Consider the following 17,408-nt stretch of genomic DNA (forward strand, 5'->3'; position numbering starts at 1 on the left):
GCCTCCCCCCATACCTGATAGAAACTTGGAGGGTGGGGGGCCAGCATTACCTTTTTTAAAAAAGGCCCACATGATTCTGACGTGCATTCAGGATAAGTCATGAATGTAGACTGTGGACAGCCTAGGCAGGATCAGAGGAGTGAGGGGTCTCCAGGTACATCCCTTCTTATTTTGTGCGCTCTCCCAAACAGACTGCAGTTAAATGAGTGGAAAGGTAGCTCTCAACAGAGAGGAATCCTGAGTCAGGGGAGCCAGGGTTTTTGTGCAATGGAAGTAGAATCGACCCGATCCTACATTACAGAGATGTTGTTGGGAACTTACAGAATGCCCTTAAACTGTCTGAATGGCACTGGTGAGAACTGCAACAAAGGTATATTCTCAGACTGCTTTTGGATGCTGGGGCTCCTGAAAATCTCCAAGCTTTTGGTACCACTCCCCCTCCTCTTACCAGGGTCTAGTGGCACCACCCCCCTCGCACGCGCATCCTCTGGCCTCACCTCCTCCAGCTGTCCAAACCTTCCTTCTGAACAGAGACGCTCCCTAACCAGCCTGTGTCCAAGAGCCGCCACCCACCTCATCCCGTGTGTTCCTCCTCCTGTCATTCGTCACCGCCTGACACTCTATCAGGTTTATATAGTGTCTGGAGCGTAAGCTTCATGAGTGCAGGATGTGTTTCCTACTCAGGGCTAGGCCCTGTACACCCGAGACGATGCCGGCACATAGTAGCTGCTCAATACACAGTGGCTGTTGAGCTGGCGTCTCTTCATCACTAAAATGCAATGAGGTGTCACAGGACGGGCCCCAGAATAAACAAGATGACGTGTGTGGGAGGAGGCGCAGGGGGTGCCATGCCGGGGAGCACTCCCCAGGGGCGAGGAGGGAAGGAGGAAGCCAGATTTTATCACACGCTCCAGCAGGTGCTTTCCACCGTGTGGACACTGCGTGCATCTGCACAAGAACACTGCAGAGATTCCTACGCCCATCTGACAGGGGCTGAGAGCCCAGCCCAAGATTACGGCCTGTCAGCGGCCAGCCCGGGGTTCAAACCTAGGCCTGGTTGACTCCAAGACCAGGTGCTTCCCACTACATTCTGCAGCCTCCTGAGGCGGTCCTGCAAGAGGGTCAGAGGGATTCCACCGTGACAGCCTCTCACGCAACTTGCAATTCCCAAAGCGGAGCGGTGCAGAAGTGCTGAATTATCCTGATCTGTTTGGGAGAACGTCCCACTCTCACTGGAACACTGGTGACTGTAGACCCCCGTGCCAGCCACTGCCATTTCTACCCATCCTGGACGCTTGTGAAACAGACAAGAGACTGGCAGTGTGGAAGGTTCTAGGAGCCACCCCCGCCCTCCTCGGCGGGCCTGGAGGACGTACACAGGTCCCGGGTAACAGGACGGCAGTGCACGCCTCACTCTCCAGTACGGCAGCTCCTCTTCTTATGAGGTTCCTGCAGGGGTGGGGGACCCAGAGGTCTCAGCAGGGTGCTTGGCGCCTCACACTGATGAAGCGTGAGGAGAGACACACAGAGAAGATCCCAGAGGGGGGTGCAGGCTCCATGAGGCAGGGACCCAGGCTGTCTGGTCCTTCACTGGACCCCCAGGGCCCAGACCGCTGCTGGCAGATGCCCAGCCAAATACTTGTTCAGTGAGTGAGCAGATGGACGGGCTGTGATGAGAGATGGTCTGCGGGGCTTTAACGTTATGGGGAAACCAGCGCTGCTTGAGGCGAGTTATGCTATGTCTCACCGCTTCCTTAACCTGAAATCAGCAAGGGCGTCTCACCGCTTCCTTAACCTGAAATCAGCAAGGGCGTCTGAGGTCTGGGAGAAGCATGGTCCTCACCTGGAAAACTGCCTCAGCTTGGCTTCTATGCTCCGATGCCTCATGCACATCCTGGTTAAGGCCGAGCCAATCTCCCTGGTACCACCTGCAAAAGCAACAGAAGCAAACATGAGGGACAGAAGACAAGTAGGACTCACTGAGATCCTTAAAGAGAGAATGAAAGAATTAAACTAGCCAGACTTCACCATGTTATAAAACCCAAGCCACGGTCTTTCAGACTTCTCACCAGGCTTGTGTACACAGACGTAAACATTTACATATGGCTACATATCTTGAAATCATCATCAAAACAAAAGCTACCTTTACTATATACGATACCCTCTAATATTTTCTATTGTTTTTTTGGTTTTTTGATGCTGATTGTGACCCAGAAGTTGATTTTACAACCCACTCATGGGTCTGAAAAATACTTCTCAAGGAAGATGATTAAAATAGTATCTGATAAGGCTTCCCTGGTGGCGCAGTGGTTGAGAGTCCGCCTGCCGATGCAGGGAACACGGGTTCGTACCCCAGTACGGGAAGGTCCCACATGCCGCGGAGCGACTGGGCCCATGAGCCACGGCCGCTGAGCCTGCGCATCCGGCGCGTCCGGAGCCTGTGCTCTGGCAACGGGAGAGGCCACAACGGTGAGAGCCCCGCGTACCACAAAAAAAAAATATATATATATATATAGTATCTGATATAGTATCTGATATCTAGGGGAAAGCTGTAGTTTTATTTTATTTTTTCCACTTCTGGCAAAATAATCCTCTTAGCATTATTCAGAACCACCAATGAAGCCACTCCATAAAGCCACATATTCTAGAATACAAGTCAGGTAGAGAAGAGCAGGGTATGTTTTTTGACGGGTTTGGGTAACACCAGAGAGAGAAGTCCTCAAACGCAGCAAATGTCGAGTAAATTGAAATACAGCTTAGTGTCCCTGAAATTCTTGTCATACTTTTCCCTTCAGACACACCCTTTTCTAAGATTAGTTTTGAAGTTCCCTTCCTTGCTCCCCTTAGAAACAATGCTTAAATCAGCATTTACTTGGGCGTGGATGAGGGGGAAGCAGACTGCATCTACAGATGGTAACTCTGCACTGAGACTGGAAAACACAGTTACCAATGTTATGAAAACACTGGGGCTCATGAAATCAGAGGGAAAAGTGTCCCCAAAACCATTGTTTTTATTTAATTTTTTTTTTACAGACAAGGCCTTCAAGGGAAAGCACAGGAATTTATGGCAGGTTTAACCAAATCAAGTTAATAGGAAAAAAATTCCCTCCCCTATTAGTACTTGTGACATTATTACGGGCTGTATTTTCCACTCTGCCTTCTCTCCTAGAAATGCCAGTGTGCTGCTTCACTTCCACCTGTTTTCCATTTTATTCTGCAAAACGATCAGGTTTCCAGAACCAAAAAATAAAGTAATAATGGTGATACCTATTTAATATTTCTATATTTTATTTCAGTCTGAAAAGAAGCCTTCTGGAGCAATTCTTCCATTCTTCTAAAACAGGGTTTCTCAATCTGAACCCTATTGACACATAGGGGCAGGAGGATTCTTTGTTAGGGGGCCGTCCTTTGCATTGTAGGACGGTTTGCCGCATCCCTGGCCTCAACCTACCAAAAGCCAGTAGCAGCCCCCCAGCCTGTGATATCTAAAAATGTTTCCAGACAGTACCAAGGGCTCCCTGGGGAGCAAGCTCTCCCCGAGTTGAGAAGCACTTCTGTAAAAGAAACTGAGTAAGAATTAAAGGTCATCTGAGGCTGACTTTCTAAATGGCCAGAAGTGTAAAATGTTGCCCTAGCACTCCTGGCACCTGCCAGGAGTTAGTGACCACTGGAGCCTCATCATCTACACTGCAGCTTGCACCTCTCCACCCGGGAAAACCAGTAGAGGGCGATGTTTTCACATGAGCCACTTGCCTTCTGGGCTCATTTCAGGTCCTTCAGCCTTTATTGCTTATAAGCAAGGACGAGGAACACTTAATCCGCAGGGAAATATCTCTTATTTTTCCTGGGCCTTCATTTAATTAAAAGTTAATAACCCGGCCACACAAGGAAACTGGCACACTCATTCACAGCTGCTAAGAGTGTAAACTAGCACTTTTCTGGAGGAAAATTTGGCAGCATTTATCAAGAAATGCCTTAAAAACAAGCCCCCTCTCTGACCCAGCAATTCTACTCCTAGAAATTTTACCAGAGGAAACAATTAAGGGTGAGAGCAAATCTTTACCTATGAGGACAGTCACTGAAATGTTGCTTACGGCAATAAAAACTGGAAATAACATCCCATTCTAGGGAGCAGGTTGAATAAACCCTAGGACAGCCACACAACGGACGAGCACACAGTCACCCAAAGTGCTGGAGAGCGATGGTGCAGGTCCCAGGAAGTGAGTCGTTTGTAGAGACCTGAGGATGTGCTGGGCCCTGCGTTGAGTGCTGTGCACACGTGAGCTCATTTAATCCTCCCAACAAGCCCAGGTGTGCTGGTGTTACTATCATCCCAGACAGGAAAAAAGCCTTCCGTAATTTGGCCAGCGTCACCCTGCTCGTAAGTGGGATTCTATCCCAGGCCCAAATCTACGGAGTCCATGCATTTAACCTCTCAGCACACGGCACTTACTACAGACAAAGGGCAGAGCCAGGAACCCCAAACACTCCGCTAAGCTACCTTAACTACACACTCTTATGGATGCTGAGGCTTTACGGTCCAGCTCTCAAATTTTTGTTCCTGAGCCTAGAACTGTTGAATTGGCACCATGGGAACTACGCTCCAATCTTTGCTAAGCTGTTACACAGAGCTCAGTGACCCAGAGCTGCTTCGTTGATTACCCGTGAGTTTGAGTCTCCTCAAAATAAAATGCTGTAGTTGGAAAAGATCACCTCAAAGCTCAGCTCCCTCACCCTATTTCTCTGCTCCCGGTTTCTGGTAGCTTCCCAGATATCTTCATATGTTGCCACTGGTCATTTATCATCCCCAGGAAAGCCCAAGGCTTCCCAGAAACAGCTGAACTGTGGGATGAGAACAAGCAGTTTCTCAACATGCTGTGTGCAACCCACCACTGTGCTCTGCAGCACAGGGCTTCCTGTGAGAGAAGGAAATGAAGAATCAGAGCAAACTCCCAAATCGCAGCGTCTCTGTCCACGTGGCACGAGGGCAGGAGACAGGCAGCTGACATCCTCCGCGGACCCCAGGACCCAGCCATCAGCACTGCGGCTGATCTCAGCCACGCAGGGAGGGCCCTCTCAAAATAGCTCCATCCATGGATGTGCTTCACAGGGTCTTCTGCTCTTCCTGACCCCTTGCTAAGAACTAAAAAAAAAAAAAAATCAGCAGGTTTGAAAAAGCTTCAGAGGAAGCTGGCTTTAGTTACAATGCCAGAGCCGACATCTGGAAGAGCTCTGAGCTGACAGAGAGAATATTTATGGAATCAAATGACTGCGATGTACTCAGCAGCTTGCGAGTAAGGACAAGATCTTACTTGTTTTCTGTTTTCCCTGCACCCAGCACTGGTACAGACTGAAGAAACCAACATGGACCACTCGGAGAGCATTTTTTTTGCTATACCTGGAGGCGGAGCAAGGGGCTGGGTTTGTCTTTAACACATAAATATTTGTGTATCATCTTTGGCACACAATAGAAGACTCAAAATAAATACAAGATCCTTATTATCTTACAAAAGGTCTGTACGGATTCAAGGTCAGCCTGGAGAAACAATGGTGTATTAGTTGTTTTTTAATTGCAGTATAGTTGACTTACAATGTTGTGTTAGTTTCTGGTGTACAGCAAAGTGATTCATATCTATATATTCTTTTTCAGATTCTTCTCCATTATAGGTTATTACAAGGTATTGAATGTAGTTCCCTGTGCTATACAGTAGGACCTTGTTGTTTATCTAATTTTCTATTGTTGCTGTAATATATTACCACAAGTTTACATTTAAATTTATTTAAATTTTAAATATATTAAATTTAAATTTATCAATATTTTAATTTAAAGCAGCACACAGCTATTATCTTACAGTTCTGGAAATTGGAAGTCCAAAATCAATTTCTCCAGGCTAAAATCAAGGTGTCAGGAGGGCTTCGTTCCTCTGGAGGCCCAGAGAACCTGTTTCCTTGCCTCTTCCAGCTTCTACCGGCTGCCTGCACTCCTTGGCTCCTGGCACCTTCCTCCACCTTCAAAGTCAGTGGTGTCACAACTTCAGTCTTCTCTAACCTCTGCTTCTGTCCTCACATCTTCTCTGACTCTGATCCTCCTTCCTCCTTCTTATAAGAACTCTTGTGCTGTACTGGACCCACTTTAATAATCCAAGATAATCTCCCCCATCTCAAGATCCTTAGCTGAATCATATCTGCAAAGCCCCTTTTGTCATGTACAGTAACATATTCACAGGTTCTGGGGTTGAGGACATGGGTGTTTGGGGGGGCATTATTCTGCCTACCAAAGATGAATAGGAGTTGTTAATTTGGGGAGAGTGCACGGGGCACTATGGTCCACTCTCCAGAGTCCATCTCTTCCTCCCCAGAGGATTAATCAGGGCCAATGATCTAATGCCATCCCCTTTGGCAGTGGCTGGTTCAGGGATGAGACAAAGATAGAGAGGTTGATGGGGAGGCCTTTGGGGAAAATGTCCCTATGTCCCTGATCTTTTTTTTTTTTTAATAAATTTATTTATTTTTGGCTGTGTTGGGTCTTTGTTGCTGCACGCAGGCTTCAGTAGTTGTGGCACACGGGCTCAGTAGTTGCGGCACGCGGGCTCTAGAGCGCGGGCTCAGTAGTTGTAGCGCACAGGCTTAGTTGCTCTGCGGCATGTGGGATCTTCCCGGACCAGGGCTCGAACTTCCGTGCCCTGCATTGGCAGGTGGATTCTCAACCGCTGCGCCACCAGGGAAGTCCCGACAATGTCCCTGATCTTAAGATCAACACACCGCAGAGACCCCACAGGTCATGAACTGGAAGCAGGCTGCCCAGCTGCTGTGGTCAGCCAGCATTCTGGCCGTGGGGACACCTGCCTTAGCAGGAGGCCCGTCCTGTGGACGGAACACAGAAGGAGCCCGAGCCTCCAGTGACCTCGCTGGGCTGCCAAATTAACACAGTGGGGAGCCTGCTCTCCTAGACCTGGGGCTCCTGTTTTGCAAATTCACACATCTCCTTATTTTTAAAGCAACTTTGATTTGGTTCTCTCTTTTGCCAGTTTAAAGAAGAGGGAAGGGAGCAACAGCCTCGTGCTTCCTCACAGCACCAGGAACCACCCCGTGGCTAAAGGAAATATTAAGTCCATCACGCGCTGCTGAGAGAGGCACAGATACTTTATGGCAAAAATCTTCATTCTTTTCAGCGTGATACATGTTAAGAACTTTCTCCCATAACAAGCAAAGGTTTTTATGATAAATTAGTGCAAAATCAGCTGACGATCAAAACTGGGTGATCTGCAAAGGAGATAATCCGTGGGAAGAAAGAAATAAAAAGCCTGGAGGTTAGACTATCACTGTATGAACATGGGGGCAGAATACGATGAGTTTTGCACGTGAAGACACAAATTCCACAAACATTTATTCAGCACTGTATTAGTTTCCTAGGGCTGCTGTAACAAAATACTCCAAACTGGTTGGTTTAAAACAACCAAAATTTATTGTCTCACCAATCTGGAGGTTAGAAGTCCAAAACCAAGGTGTCGGCAGGGCCCCGCTCCCTCTGAAACCTGCAGGGGAAGAAGTCTTCCCTGCCTCCTCCTAGCTCTGGTGGTTGCTGGCCATCCACAGCTGGTAGGTGCATCACTCCAGTCTCTGCGTCTGTCTTCACATGGCAATTTCCCCGTGTGTCTGTCTTCACGTGAGACGTATGTGAAGGCATTCTCCTCTCTGCCTGTTATCTGTGTCCAAATTTCTTTCTTCTTATAAAGACACCAGTTGTATTGGATTAGGGCCTACCCTAATGACCTCATGTTAACTTGATTACACCTGCAAAGACTTTATGCCCAACTGAGGTCACATTCACAGGTACCGGGAGTTAGAATGCAAGTTGTCTTTTAGGGGGGAATACAACACACCCCATAATAAGTATCTACCATACAACAAGGATTAAAGTGATTCCAAAGATGACAAAGACCTAGCCCTGGAGGGGCTCACAGACTGGCTGGGGGATTGCTATGAAATGGTGCAGGGAATGTGATTGTTGCAGCAACCCTATGAGGTAGGTACTATTGTCCTCATCTTAAAAATGGAAAAAACTGAGGCTCTGGATGGTTAAGTAACTGGCTGAGGGCTACAGAACTGGTAAGCGGTAGAGCTAAGATCCAAGCCCTGCTTTTACAGATACCGGAAGGCTCTCTCCCACCACGACAAGCTGGAGGCATTCTCCACCGAGGACAAAGAGATGCATTAAAGTCCCAAACATAATACCTTTACATAAACATACACAAACATAAACCTTTTAATGCCTATTGGGGAAGGATACAGGCAGTGGGGGGATAAGGAGAGGAGAGCCACTGACCCACTGTTCCTTCCCCCACAAAGCCTGACACGGCTATGCCCTCCAGACTGCCACCTGCCACAGTGGCTTTGCAGACAGAGGCAGGCCGGTGGCATCCATCAAGTGGCATCGCCCATCCCTCCACGCTGCCTCACTTGCAGGTGGCGTCCATCTCCCCACACAGCAGAGGACTAATGGACAGGCCATCTTGGGGTTTACAGAGTGCAGGTGGTGAACGAGGCTTGAAAAGCTGTTCTTTCAGGCTCGGCTTCTGCTGCAGGAGGGGTCAGGGCTGGAGGAAGCGAGGTGTAAGAAGTGCCCAGGTGGAAGCGCACGGCTACGATAAGGTGCTGTGCATCTTGGCCACTCCTCTGAGCACTGATGTTGGGAGGTTAATTAAGAATCAGATGGGGCTTCCCTGGTGGCCCAGTGGTTGAGGGTCCGCCTGCCGATGCAGGGGACACGGGTTCGTGCCCCGGTCCGGGAAGATCCCATGTGCCGCGGAGCGGCTGGGCCCGTGAGCCGTGGCCGCTGAGCCTGCGCGTCCGGAGCGTGTGCTCTGCAGCGGGAGAGGCCACAACAGTGAGAGGCCCGCGTACCGCAAAAAAAAAAAAAAAAAAAAAAAAAGAATCAGACGGCACCCCTGGACGGGAAAGTGCTCTCTGAAACCTCTGCAGGGAAGAGGGTCACAGGGACAGGCCCACCCAGGGCAGGTCCTGACCTCAGCACTACTGACATTTTGGACCAGATCCGTCTTTGCTGAGGGAGCTGTCCTGGGCACTGGAGGATGTTTTGGTTAGCCCTCCCCCGCGCAAGTCAAGTCGACCAGGAATGTCTCCAGACATTGTCAATCGTCCCCTGGGTGCAGAATCACCCCCGATGAGAAGCACTGGCCTAGGGGAACACGTGTCCACCCACGAGGAGGGGTCGCTGATTCCGGTGCCGGACCTCGGGAAGCCTCAACTGACACACTCCACTGTCACGGCAGCTGCTATGGGAGCTATTAGCTGGCTGCCCACCCCCAGCTTCACAACCTCAGACAGGCAACTCCTGTCCCCACAATGAAGAAAAGATTCCACTTGCCACTAGAGACACACTGATTTCAGAATACGAAATTGACATTCCCCACAAAGTCAACAGGCACAAACTCCCTCACCCACAGACTTAGGGCCACAGGAATTCAACCAGAGGCAGAATGTGTTCAAGTCCAGAACATGAGAATACCCAAAGGATTAGGAAAGAGCCCAAAGCCCACGGCAGGCGGAATCTCAGCACAGAAGTGCCACCATCTGTATGGTTAGGAGAACTCCTCTGTGAGGCCAACAAGAGGCAGGGGAGTAAGACATTGACCTCAAACCACTCAATGGCGTGTGACTTCTCCCTGGACACCAGCCAGCGATGCACTGTCGGCCCCGAAGCGTCTCTGAAAATCTGTGACTCTGGACACCAAACAGGCACCAAGCACACCTAACCTGACAGGCAATCTCTCTCTCTGTGGATATGTGAAACTGCTTGCTGCACCCAGTTGTTCATAAGTTTAAAAGATCTAAGAGAGGTGGCCATGCTCCCAGGCACATAACCACCAAACATAGCAAACATCAAATACAACTGCAGGTTGCCCCGTGACATATTTTTATCAGAAATCTTTTTCCAAAACATATGTTTATCCACAGCCAATCTTACCTGTTGAGGTGTAAGTGGGCCCCCTAGCCTGTCCATTGACCCCCTGGGTTAGAGTCCTGGGGGCACCTTAGCAGCTGTATCCCACCCTCGCTCTCCTCCGTGCCACACACCTGGGTGACAGGCAGACCCTAAGCAGCCTGCAAGCCGCAGAGCATCCAAAGCAGCCACTTTCCCACTGTGGCTGATTTGGAGTCTTAGCACAAACTCCTTGGCATCTCCCGAATTAGCGTGAGGGTCAGGAGGAAAAGCAGTGGAGCCAAAGGGTTAAGAGCTTGGCTCTGAAATCAGACAATGTGGATTCAAAGCCCAGCTCCCCCATTCGCCAACTGCGTGACCTTGGGAAGGGTCTAACTTGCTTAGATTCAAATGTTGATGACTGTACTCCAAAAATATGGTTATGCCAATTGGTGTTTCATGTCATCTTTGTTGCATATAAATACCACATCCCAAATGCATCATCTGTAATTTCCAGTTGGGGCTTCTTATGAACCAATCTGAGGTATCCTAGATTTTTTTTTTTTTTTTTTTTTTTACGATTTTTGTCACCGATCTTTTACAACTGCCTCATCCATATTTAATTTGATGGCAATATATATATTGTTTGAAAAGCAACTCGCTTTTATCTTCCTAAACATTCCACTTATTCTGCAGAAACAACCAATCTTGATTTTCACACTCCTATCCCAAAGATTTATGTACCTTATAATTAAATAATGTAATGATATACCATTGGCATATACAGAGTTGAGAACACACACAACTGACCCTTGGTTAAGCTGACAGCTCAGGTAGAAGAAGTGTGTGGACACAGAGAGAAACCTACTTAGCTTCGAGCTTGTTGCAGGCAGGGGTTGGTAGATTTTATAGAGAAAATAAAGAGCCCTGGTTACATCGATGAGCCAATTAAGTAGGGCTTTGATGTAGCAATAATCAGCCAAGTCCTACAAAAAGGCAAAGGCCAGAGTAATTAGCTCAGGCCTGGTTGGAATGTCCATCCACAATGACGCATTAGCCAGCGTGTGACAGCCCTCACTTTTCCCGCATCTAATATCACCCTTCCCCGAGGAGCTGGCTAATGGGTACACAGAAGGCAAGGTAAGAGTACAAAGGAACAAAGCCAGAATTGTTCCGCTGGGGCTCAGGGTGGGCCGCCCCCAAATGTGCCATACTGGCATATTGATTATTTTGAATTAAAGTTACTTAAGAAATGGCCAGGGCTTCCCTGGTGGTGCAGTGGTTGAGAGTCCACCTGCCGATGCAGGGGACACGGGTTCGTGCCCCGGTCTGGGAAGATCCCACATGCCGTGGAGCGGCTGGGCCCGTGAGCCATGGCCGCTGAGCCTGTGCTCCGCAACGGGAGAGGCCACAACAGTGAGAGGCCCGCGTACCGCAAAAAAAAAAAAAAAAAAAAAAGAAGGGAACTTAATTCTGATGCCCGAAGAGGCTCAACCATGACGCCCAGCTAACGAAGACCACACTTTACCCAAATGTTCAGTCCAAGGGACCGAGTCCAAAAGGCCATTAGATGGACCCCTACAGTGAGACCAGCAACAGGGTCAGCAGGGAGCCCTCGGGCACTCCAGGCAGGGGACCAGCCGGACCTCAGGTGGAGGCCGGCACACCTGCTTGAGGTTCTAGGCAGCGGATCTTCCAGGTGACCTCCAGGCTGGATTAGATGAGCCCCCTTTACCGCTGTAAGAAAAATGATCTTATGGCAGCTGGGATGCTGGAGGAGAGACAAGGGGCGTTCCTATATTCCACAAACACTGCTGTGTTTGACGCTACTGTGGTCTGACTCTTGGACTGTCAGCGGAGGAGACACACCCTGCCCTCCGGGGATGCAGCTCATCTAAACTCAGAAGCCACAATTTCAGGGTGACCTTAGGGCTGGGAGGTGCCTCAGAAAACTCACGAAGCAACAAACCAGTGGTTCCTTACTGCTCGGCACCCAACGCTTGCCTTTAATGAGCAGAGAACCTCCGGGTGCCCCCTCAGGAGTCCCTCACTCACTGCCGTTTCTCTTGCTCAGGGAAATGCATCCGTGTCCTTCACTGTGTCCCTGTGAGAAGGCTGGTTCCTGTCGGGGGCACTGTCATTTTCATTAAAGGTCTAAGGAGGCATGCAGGGTATTAAGAATATCAAAAAACCAAACTGTTTCTTCTGGCTTCCTCAGCATTTTATTTTTATTCTTGGGCGCAGACAGATGGACAGCGGAGAGGTGGCATCATCTAATGCCCTGTATCTGTTTAACTACAGGAAGGGAAGGGAAAGGGATAAACAACTAGTTCCTGGTATTACGAGTTACCATACAGACCATCTATCATTTATATCAGCCACTCAGTAGAGACACTGGTCATCCATAAATCACTGAAGAATATCCAAATACCTTATGCTGGTCCTTAAAATGGTTTCAAAACTATCCAAACATTTCTGTATGTGCTATTTAAATCACCAAAATATTCTTGCAACAAATACACAATTTGATTTCAAGGAAACAAACGAATGAGAAACATGAATAATATTTTAAGCGTGGAAGGATCTGTCCCTTTGTCTTCTGAGGGTTACTTAGGACAAAAGTGGAAAAACTTAAAAGATTTTCAAAAATAAACCCGGAAATCTCCTGGACAAAGGAAGCCTGACTTCCCTTTTGCTACAATGGCAGTCCTAACGTGCTTCCATCCTCAAGGAAGAGAAAAACATGCAGAGTTTCCTGTTCAGAAACTGTATTCTTGGGCTCCTGTATGTGGCTGAGATGTGTGGGACAATCCAGCTGGTGTTCATGGGGCACCTAATACTGCGCATGCAACAAATGCTGGGGAGGATCGGCCACAGGTTTGGGGAAGATGCCCTTGTGCCCACACGCGGGGTGGAAGATACTGCAAACTGTTATCAGCTGACAATCGTTCAGCCAATCTCACACTTACCAGCTTCTCCCACTTCATGACTTTTCAAAAAGCAGAGGAAACAAGAAAGAAAGAAAGAAAAAAAACTACACACAGTCCCACCACCATCTGGTGGCTTCAGACCAGCACGCACGAGATTCTGGCATGCACGGCACTGGCAGCCACAAAGAGCAATATTCCTCTTCTTATGTTGCTATTTCAAAAGCAAAGTGAGACTGGTAATATGGAAACACAAAAACACGGACACGCTCGCACTTCTAGGAAAAACCCTAGTAGCAGCAAAGGCATTCCGACAGGGACTCTCTCCACCTTCATTTCTGATGGAATGGCGCCCGGTTGCAAAGTACTGCGGGAGTGTCACCTGGGAAATGCCGCCAGCTCCCCATCTGCCACCATGAACTCCCGCTGCCAGGGTCTGCCTCTGCTGTATGGGTGCAGAAAGACGCTCCCACTGGAGCCAGGCCTGAGCAGCTCGAGGACGCCAACACGTGCCAGCAAAGCAGATGTGGGTTGATGTGCAAAACCACACGCCGTTTTCTTAGCTCATGAAATTGAACTGTCAGGCAGATAAGATGCTCACAGCCACTGATCTGAGCATTACCTCCCAGGCGGCTTTCAGGGATAAATCTCAAGGTGGCTTGAGGAATATGGAAGCAGAGGAGGGCAGTTCCTGTTTTAGGGGTCAGAGTTAAGAGCCTGAGGCACCCGTCTCCCCCAAAGGGTTGAGACCCCTGAAAGCGAACCCTTGATGCCTCTTTAGCTGCTCCTCTGGCTCTGCTTCTGTTGGTGACCAGACCCCTTGTAACAGAGATTATCCTTAGGACAGTTTATCCTAAAGCCTCCAGTATCTAGAGTCAGGTTACCCTTGTGTGTTGCTGGCCTAAGAGCTACTCTATTCTCTTAAGGGGCTTCTATACCTCCCTGAACTACGCCAGAATGTGCTGACTTTACCATCTCTCAGGAAGCAATCTTGCTGCTTTCCAAATTATTAAGAGTAGCTACCATTTACTGAGCATTGGCAATCTAACAGGCACTTGCAAGCACACTGTATTCAATTTTTAAAATCTCATGATACTCCTTCTATAGGTATCATTGTAAGGTAAGGATTATTATCCTCATTTTACAGATGAGGACAAGGGGGCTCAGAGAAGTTAAGTAATTTGCCCACGGTTGCACAGGAGAATTCAGGATTTGCATCCAGGGCTGAGTCCATAGTTAGAACTTGTAACCATCTGTGAAGATATCTCACTGTTGCTAACATGTACCAACATATTTGGTGGATGAGAACTTAGGTTTTTGCTCTCCAGCCCCATCCTGTGACTGAAGGAAAATAAAAACCCTGCCACCAGACATCTGTGTTATCAGCCAGACTCAAACCACACTGCTGCCACTTCAACTGTGTGTGAGCAGGCTGGTCTGCATGCAAGGCCCTGGGATCAGGGGGGCATGGGCTGTCTCAGCATGCTCACCTCCTGCAAGCTTCCTGTGGCACTGGGGTGCTATTTATTTGTGCAGAGGACCCTTCTCTACTTGCCAGAAGAATCTTTCCCCAAATCACCCTTTCAGCTACTGACCCATCCCAGGAAGGGCCGCTGAAGTAGCGTTTCCCAGAAACGGCCATCCCTGCTTAGCCTAATTCAGCATCCCTTGGTTTTCTACAAACACTGTGTTTCTCATAAAACAGCACATAAAGTGCATATCTTTGGACATAGTAGGTGTTCAACAAACCTGACTAAGTGGGACCTGGCAGACATGCCAAGCTTCAAGTTCTAGGCCCGTAACACTGGCTCTGCCCAATTCTCTTAGTACATCTCCCTCCTCCCCACTCTTTTCTCCATCCCTACTCCACACCCCACCCATCCCTGTAATAAGGAACCCATCAGGAGAGGTTAAGATTTAAGATTCCAAGGGAAAAGTGGTTGCACTTAGGCCGAGACGACACCCGTGACACTGGAAATGCAGTCAGAGTTCCCTTTTGTAGCTAACTTCCTAGCCAAATTCACTTAAGATCATTCAAACAGACTTAATTACCATCTTAGTGTCTTCCCCTCAATTTCTATTTCGAGTCGTACCTTCCCCCAACAGTTTCTGAATGAATGTTTGGATGGTTTCTGACCTAAGAGTAATTGAAACTCTAACCCTGGTACAGCCAACAGGAGGCTGACTCTTACAGCCAAACCGAGAAAGCAGGTCTAAGGCTCCAGGTGGCAAGAAAGCAGCACTGTGACACAACCAACGTGTCCTTAAGACCCTATAAGCCAGGCCAGCCCTGACCGCCCATCCTCCATACAGGGTACAAACTGGTTTTAGTTCCTAGCTCCCCAACTGAGTCTCAAGGTCAAGCAGTAGTAATGTGGGTCCCAAAACTATTCCTCTCCTAAATTCCCTGAGAATTCCACCGCCACGCAGACCGTGCCAGGTGAAATGCAGGTGGACCAGGTGCCCTGGACAGGGAGGACAGACACGTGGAACGTGAGTGTTCACCATGTTGCACGCCCATAGGACACGGTGGTTTTGCTGGGACAGGCTCCTGCTGGTGAAGCTTCCCCACCCGTGCCAGATGTCTTCCTGCCAACAGAGAAACGGCAACTCTGGGTCCAGAGAAAAGAGGAGGCTTGGGAGCATCAGACAACGTTTGAGGGCAAAGTGGCTCAATGGAAGCTGAGAGCGGGTCACAAAGTGGTCCTCGGTTCCCACTGGCCTCCATCCCTCCCCATGCCTGGGACAATAAGAAGCCTGCAGAGGACTCAGTATAAAAAGGTGGGCGTGGAGTAATGTTTCTCCTCTGCCTTGCACAGGACTAGCAGCTCACAGGCCTCCAGCACTGGCACTTAAGGATGGGATAATGGAGGGAAGGAGCAAATAAGGGGGCCAGATGATCGCTAGCTCACCTCCCCATTCCCATGCATATACACGCGTTGTCACATTTGTAGCACTGTCCTGGGTTTACTACTTCTTGGGCCTGTGTCCCCCATTGATAGGTGACCTCTAGAGACAGTTTCTGAACCACCCCTGAATTCCCAGTGTCTGACAAGATACATGACCCATCTTTGACTCAATAGATATTTTGCAGATAAAGGAAACCAAAAAAGCAAAAAAAAAAAAAAAAAAGAAAAGTTTAATAATTGGATAATATCCTATTCTGAAGAGCTGAGCTAAATCTGAGCTCCCAGGAGAGGGTGCTAAGAGGTTCTTTTTGAGTATTAGACTCACCCCTGGATCCACTCTGCCATGATGTGAAGACAAAAGGGAACAGGAGTTCTGGATGGAAAAGCTGTGAATTCTGGGAGTCCTGCCTGGTTTAAGGTTCAATATCGTCTAGGGAAAAAGCATATCTAAATGCTAATTTGATAAAGAATATTTAGACCAATGTTTGGCTATTCTGCCAACCTTTCAAATGAAATATCTGAGCACCTACTACATGCAAGCCGTTGAGGAATAATAAGAGGGTGAGTCTTCTTCCAGGTAAGAACGCACACAAAAGAAAAATAAGGAAGAATTGAGTCTTTTTGTTTGAAGATATGGGGCTGATAACGGACCTCAAAATCCCCATTAGCATGGAAGAGGGTCCATTAAAATGTTCACAATATTCCGAGCATATTTTTTTTAGAAGATAATTACTAAGAATCTCAGGAAGCTTCACATCCCCTTATACGCTGTTAGAAAAGCCTTTGCAGGAGCAGCTCTGTTGCCATGACAACAATCACTTGGCTGAGTATAAAGGAGGACCAGGGACCTACCAGATGGTATTCTCAACAGTCAGCCCTGAGATTTTTGAAAGCCACTTTCTAAAGGACCTTCAGCATCTCGGAGTTACAGAATTTACAAGCTGAGTGAGACCTTAGGGGTAACCTAGTTTTAGCAAGTCACCGCAATTTCTCTTTTCTCACCCTTGCCTGAGTTGCCCAGACTCAGCTGAAACATCTCTACGGCCAGAGACCTTACTCTGCACCCCCCCATAGGAAGAGGGCAGGGAGTTCTCCCCCCACCCCCATAATCCTTAGAGTGGAGTGAGCATAGGTTTAGGAAGAGAGGGAGTTATTTGAAGAAACCTTCCCTCCCCAAGCAGAAGGTTTGGGTAAAGCATTCTGGCCTCTTTGGCAATGGCTGCCACTGCTCGATGAGTTTGAACAAAACAAGAACAGCCATGGAAGGTAGCTCCTCCCAGGTCTTAAGCACAGAGCTGGTTTCTAATTCCAGCCATCGAGTACCACCTGGAAATTCATAATTGTCACCTAAACAGAAAGAGTACCAAGGACCCTGGTGGGACTCAGTAAACCACTCAGGAGGCTACATGTGGTAAAAACATAACCACATGGCTTCTCTCCACCTGCTGTATACACAGTGCACACGTGTGCGTGCACGTACACACAAACCCACCACGATGTGCCTCTTGAGTCACCCTGCAGAGCATCACTGAGGACGGCTTCTCTCAGGGCCCTGGTCACTTTTTGAGATGAATGCATGTGGATTCTTAGGTAACTCCCAGGGGGCCACATTTATGTAGACCAGGACTG

At 48.4% G+C, this 17,408-nt stretch overlaps 1 protein-coding gene across 10 annotated transcripts in view; it reads right to left on the minus strand.

Moving 5' to 3' along the window:
- MTSS1 (MTSS I-BAR domain containing 1) overlaps window positions 1-17,408 on the minus strand; it is a 161,368-nt gene that overhangs the window by 31,514 nt on the left and 112,446 nt on the right. For all 10 annotated transcript variants that reach the window (XM_079722213.1, XM_079722207.1, XM_079722211.1 and 7 more), the window contains exon 4: window positions 1,844-1,928. In XM_079722213.1, the coding sequence (XP_079578339.1) occupies window positions 1,844-1,928 (85 nt within the window). The remainder of the gene's footprint in view (window positions 1-1,843; window positions 1,929-17,408) is intronic.

The sequence above is a fragment of the Hyperoodon ampullatus genome (genome assembly GCF_949752795.1).
Source record: "Hyperoodon ampullatus genome assembly, chromosome: 17".
In the NCBI taxonomy this organism is placed as follows: domain Eukaryota; kingdom Metazoa; phylum Chordata; class Mammalia; order Artiodactyla; family Ziphiidae; genus Hyperoodon; species Hyperoodon ampullatus.